At 40.1% G+C, this 5,985-nt stretch overlaps 1 protein-coding gene across 1 annotated transcript; it reads right to left on the bottom strand.

The window, feature by feature from the left end:
- Positions 1–296: 296 nt before the first annotated feature.
- LOC130980837 (uncharacterized) lies at positions 297–1,451 on the bottom strand. The gene has a single exon (XM_057904478.1). The coding sequence runs from the start codon at positions 1,449–1,451 to the stop codon at positions 297–299; it is 1,155 nt and encodes a 384-aa protein (XP_057760461.1).
- Between the last annotated feature and the right edge of the window lie 4,534 nt (positions 1,452–5,985).

Raw genomic sequence — 5,985 nt, 5'->3', positions numbered from 1 at the left:
TATCCTGCTGATAGTGTAGTAATCATCAGATTGTTGATTTATCCCTAAGTGCTGGTAAATCAGCTGTACTTTATCTCCCTTTGAGAATCCTTCAGTCGGAATCTTTTTATTTTTCCACCTTTTGAAGCCTTTTTCTTACTCTTCTTTCCCTTTTTTGATAATCCTTTTGCTTTGATAATGGGCTGTGATTTGGGACCCATTTTCTTAGTGGTTAACACCTCACTTTCTTCTTGCTTTCTCTCATTAGTCTTTAGAGTCTCATTCTCTTTTTGTCCTGCTTTGCTGTTTGTCTCTTGCTATGGAAGAGAATTAATGAGTGTCTTGTTGGTTTCTTCCTTCCACTGCAAGCCTTCTTTGTCAACCTCCATGCATTTTTCCTTTTCATCATTATGCTGTGCTTCTGGAAAGACATTCAGAGTAATGCTTTCATCATGTATCCTTAGAGTCATCTCTCCTTGTTCAACATGTATGATGGCTCTTGCTGTGGCCAAGAAGGGTTTTCCTAAAATAATAGAGTCACTACCTTCTTCTCCTAGATCCAGGATCACAAAGTCTACTGGGAATATAAATGTCCCTACTTGGACCAGAAGAATTTCAATCACTCCTCTGGAAAATACTAATAATTTGTCCACAAGCTCCAGTGACATTTGTGTGGGCTTTGCCTCCTCTATGCATAACCTTCTCATCATAGAGTAGAGAATTAGATTGATGCTTGCTCTTAAGTCATATAGTGCCTTATCAATGGTTAGACTACCAATGGTGCAAGGCAAGAAGAAGCTCTCAGGATCCTTGAGCTTTGATGGGATACCCCTTTGAATCACAGCACTGCATTCTTCAGTAAGCATAATGGTTTCCTTCTCATGCCAACTTCTCTTTTTATTGATAAGCTCTTTCAAGAACTTTGCATATAGAGGCATCTGTTCTAATGCTTCAGCCAGGGGAATATTAATCTCTAACTTCTTGAAGACTTCAAGGAATTTGGGGAAGTGTTGATCCTTGGTTTCCTTGTTGAACCTTTGGAGATATGGCAATGGAGGTGTGTGAGCCTTCACTCCTTGTCTTTGTTCTTGAGATGGTTCCTCTATTACTTGCTTCCCTTTCCTTAAATTTTGTGGCTGGTCATCCTTCTCTTTAAGCTTCTCTTGAGCCTTCTTGTTAAGTGCAGCTTCATCCTCTTCTTCGTTGCTGGCTTCCCTTTTCTCAGTTGGTATCTTGTCATTCTCCATAGGCTTTTTGTTGGTTTCTTTGTTATTCACCAAGATTCTTCCACTCCTTAATTGAATAGCTTTGCATTCCTCTTTAGGATTCGAAATGGTGTCACTTGGAAGTGAGCTTGTTGGCCTTTCAATCACAGCTTGCTTAGACAGTTGTCCAATTTGCCATTCTAAGTTTCTCATTGAGGCTTCATGATTCTTGCTTGTTAGTTCCTGCTGCTTCATCATCTTTTCCATTAGTATCTCCAGGTTGGAGATTCTTTGAGTATCTTGTGGTATATGTGGCTGGTTGTAAGATGTTTAGGGTGGATGATAATTGTTTTGGTTAGTGGCTAGATTATTAGATGGATAATAGTTGGAATTGGGATGGTTGTTTTAGGGTTTTCTGTGTGGATTGGGGTTAGTGTTTTGCTGGTTGTTGTTTTTGTGTTTCTTGAGTTGTTGTGGTTTGAATTTCTTTGCCATGGCTGCTAGTTTTGATTGTGGCTATCTCCCCATCTGAGATTTGGATGGTTCTTCCATGAGAGGTTGTATGTCTCTCCATGGAATTCATTCTGGCTGGATCCTTGGTTGTGCATGTAGTTCACTTGTTCCTGCTGCTGATCCTCTTAGTTTTCTTCATTTGATCCCCACCCAGTTGGTGGTTGGCTTGTGACATTCACTGATGTAACTTGCAAACTATCAATTCTCTTAGCCATCTGCTCAAATTGTTGCTAGATTTGCTACTGCATCACCTTGTTTTGAGCTAGGATAGTGTCCACACCTTCCAACTCCATGACTCATTTCCTTTGGGCTGGTTGACGTTGCCTTTGATGAGCAAAGAAATATTGATTGTTTATGGTAGACGAAATTGTGATCAAATCAATGTAGTATTCTTTGTTATTGTATGGAATCATTATTATGGCTCTTGGCTATGTGTGGACACAACTCTGTTCAACTTAACCAGCAAGTGTACTGGGTCATCCAAGTAATACCTTACGTGAGTAAGGGTCGATCCCATAGAGATTGTTGGTATGAAGCAAGCTATGGTCACCTTGTAAATCTCAGTTAGGCAGATTAAATGGTTATGGGTTTCGAAAATTAATAATAAATGGAAAATAAAAAGGGATAGAAATACTTATGTAAATTAATAGTGGGAATTTCAGATAGGCGTGTGGAGATGCTAGAATCCTTTCGAATCTCTACTTTCTTATTGCCTTCATCCAATCCTTCTTACTCCTTTCCATGGCAAGCTGTATGTAGGGCATCACCATCATCAATGGCTACTTTTAATCCTCTCGGGAAAATGGTCCTATGCGCTGTCACTGCACGGCTAATCGTCTGGAGGCATCACCCTTGTTGATAGCTACATCCCATCCTCTCAGTGAAAATGATCCAAATGCTCTGTCACAGCACGGCTAATCATCTGTCGGTTCTCAATCAGGTTGGAGTAGAATCCATTGATTCTTTAGCGTCTGTCACTAACGCCCAGCCTTCAGGAGTTTGAAGCTTGTCACAGTCATTCAATACCGGAATCCTACTCGGAATACCACAGACAAGGTTAGACTTTCCGGATTCCCAGGATCCTACTCGGAATACCACAGACAAGGTTAGACTTTCCGGATCCCCATGAATGCCGCCATCTATCTAGCTTATACCACGAAGATTCTGTTAGGGAATCTAAGAGATATTTGCCCGGCCTAAGGTAGAACGGAAGTGGTTGTCAGTCACGCGCGTTCATAGGTGAGAATGATGATGAGTGTCACAGATCATCACATTCATCAAAGTGTTGTGCAACGTATATATTGGAATAAGAATAAAAGAGAATTGAATAGAAAGTAATAATAATTGTATTGAAACTTGAGGTACAGCAGAGCTCCACACCCTTAATCTATAGTGTGCAGAAACTCCACCGTTGAAAATACATAAGTGAAAGGTTCAGGCATGGCCGAATGGCCAGCCCCCTGAATGATCAAAGACTAAACAGTCAAAAGATTAAACTGTCAAAAGATGTCTAATACAATAGTAAATTATCCTATTTATACTAGATTAGCTACTAGGGTTTACATGAGTAAGTAATTGATGCATAAATCCACTTCCGGGGCCCACTTAGTGTATGCTTGGGCTGAGCATGATCTATCCACGAGCTGAGGCTTTTCTTGGAGTTGAACTCCAGTTTATAACGTGTTTTGGGCGTTCAACTCCGGATCATGACGTGTTTCTGCCGTTTAACTCTAGACAGCAGCATGTACTTGGCGTTCAACGCCAATTTACGTCGTCAATTTCCGAATAAAGTATGGACTATTATATATTGCTGGAAAGCTCTAGATGTCTACTTTCCAACGCCGTTGAGAGCGCGCCATTTGGAGTTCTGTAGCTCCAGAAAATCCATTTCGAGTGCAGTGAGGTCAGATTCCAACAGCATCAGCAGTCCTTTTGTCAGCCTTTTTCAGAGTTTTGCTCAAGTCCCTCAATTTCAGCCAGAAATTACCTGAAATCACCGAAAAACACACAAAATCATAGTAAAGTCCAGAAATGTGAATTTAACATAAAAACTAATGAAAACATCCCTAAAAGTAGCTTGAACTTACTAAAAACTACCTAAAAACAATGCCAAAAAGCGTATAAATTATCCGCTCATCACAACACCAAACTTAAATTGTTGCTTGTCCCCAAGCAACTGAAAATCAAATAGGATAAAAAGAAGAGAATATACTATAAATTCCAGAATATCAATGAATATTAATTATAATTAGATGAGCGGGACTTGTAGCTTTTTTGCTTCTGAACAGTTTTGGCATCTCACTTTTTTCTTTGAAGTTTAGAGTGATTGGCATCTCTAGGAACTCAGAGTTCAGATAGTGTTATTGACTTTCCTAGTTAAGCATGTTGATTCTTGAACACAGCTACTTATGAGTCTTGGTTGTGGCCCTAAGCACTTTGTTTTCCAGTATTACCACCGGATACATAAATGCCACAGACACATGACTGGGTGAACCTTTTCAGATTGTGACTCAGCTTTGCTAGAGTCCCCAGTTAGAGGTGTCCAGAGCTCTTAAGCACACTCTTTATGCTTTGGATCACGACTTTAACCACTCAGTCTCAAGCTTTTCACTTGGACCTTCATGACACAAGCACATGGTTAGGGACAGCTTGATTTAGCCGCTTAGGCCTGGATTTTATTTCCTTGGCCCTCCTATCCATTGATGCTCAAAGCCTTGGATCCTTTTTACCCTTGCCTTTTGGTTTTAAGGGCTATTGGCTTTTTCTGCTTGCTTTTTCTTTTTCTTATTTTTTTCGCCATTTTTTTTGCAAGCTTCTTCTTTTCACTGCTTTTTCTTGCTTCAAGAATCAATTTCATGATTTTTCAGATCATCAATAACATTTCTCTTTGTTCATCATTCTTTCAAGAGCCAATAGTTTTAACATTCATAAACAACAAGATCAAAAATATGCATTGTTCAAGCATTCATTCAGAAAACAAAAAGTATTGTCACCACATCAATATAATTAAATCAAATTCAAGGATAAATTCGAAATTCATGTACTTCTTGTTCTTTTGAATTAAAACATTTTTTATTTAAGAGAGGTGAAGGATTTATAGAATTTATTCATAGCTTTAAGACATGGTTACTACATACTAATGATCATGAAGTAGAGACACAAAACATAGATAAACATAACATAGAAACCGAAAAACAGAAAGAAATAAGAACAAGGAATGAATCCACCTTAGTGGCGTCTTCTTCTTGAAGGACCAACAATGTCCTTAAGCTCTTCTATGTCCCTTCCTTGCCTTTGTTGCTCCTCCCTCATTGCTCTTTGGTCTTCTCTTATTTCATGGAGAATGATGGAGTGCTCATGATGTTCCACCCTTAATTGTTCCACATTGTGGCTCAAATCTTCTAAGGAAGTGTTGAGTTGTTCCCAATAGTTGTTGGGAGGAAAGTGCATCCCTTGAGGCATCTCAGGGATTTCTTGATAATGAGCTTCCTCATGCATCTCTTGAGAACCGTGAAGGGTCTCTCTTGCTTGCTCCATCTTCTTCTTGGTGATGGGCTTATCCTCTTCAATGGAGATGTCTCCTTCTATGATAACTCCAGCTGAGTAACATAGATGGCAAATAAGGTGAGGAAAAGCTAGCCTTGCCATGGTGGAGGGCTTTTCGGCTATTTTGTAGATTTCATTGGAGATGACTTCATGAACTTCTACTTCCTCTCCAATCATGATGCTATGAATCATGATGGCCCGATCCACAGTAACTTCAGATCGGTTGCTAGTGGGAATGATGGAGCGTTGAATGAACTCCAACCATCCTCTAGCCACAGGCTTGAGGTCCAGTCTTCTTAGTTGAACTGGCTTGCCCTTGGAGTCTCTTTTCCATTGAGCTCCTTCCACACATATGTCCATAAGGACTTGGTCCAACCTTTGATTAAAGTTGACCGTTCTAGTGTAGGGGCGTTCATCTCCTTGCATCATGGGCAAGTGGAACGCCAACCTCACATTCTCCGGACTAAAATCTAAGTATTTCCCCCGAACCATTGTGAGATAATTCTTTGGACTCGGGTTCATACTTTGATCATGGTTCCTAATGATCCATCCATTGGCATAGAACTCTTGAACCATTAAGATTCCGACTTGTTGCATGGGGTTGGTTAGGACTTCCCAACTTCTTCTTCGGATTTCATGTCGGATCTCCGGATACTCATTTTTCTTGAGCTTGAAAGGGACTTCAGGGATCACCTTCTTCTTTGCCACAACATCATAGAAGTGGTCTTGATGGCTCTTGGAG

The sequence above is a fragment of the Arachis stenosperma genome, chromosome 5 (assembly GCF_014773155.1).
Source record: "Arachis stenosperma cultivar V10309 chromosome 5, arast.V10309.gnm1.PFL2, whole genome shotgun sequence".
Taxonomy (NCBI): Eukaryota; Viridiplantae; Streptophyta; class Magnoliopsida; order Fabales; family Fabaceae; genus Arachis; species Arachis stenosperma.
This window is presented reverse-complemented; position numbering and strand designations above follow the sequence as displayed.

Coding starts and splice junctions, on each gene's coding strand:
- LOC130980837 (XM_057904478.1), bottom strand. CDS start 1,451: ATGGAAAAGATGATGAAGCAGCAGGAACTAACAAGCAAGAATCATGAA.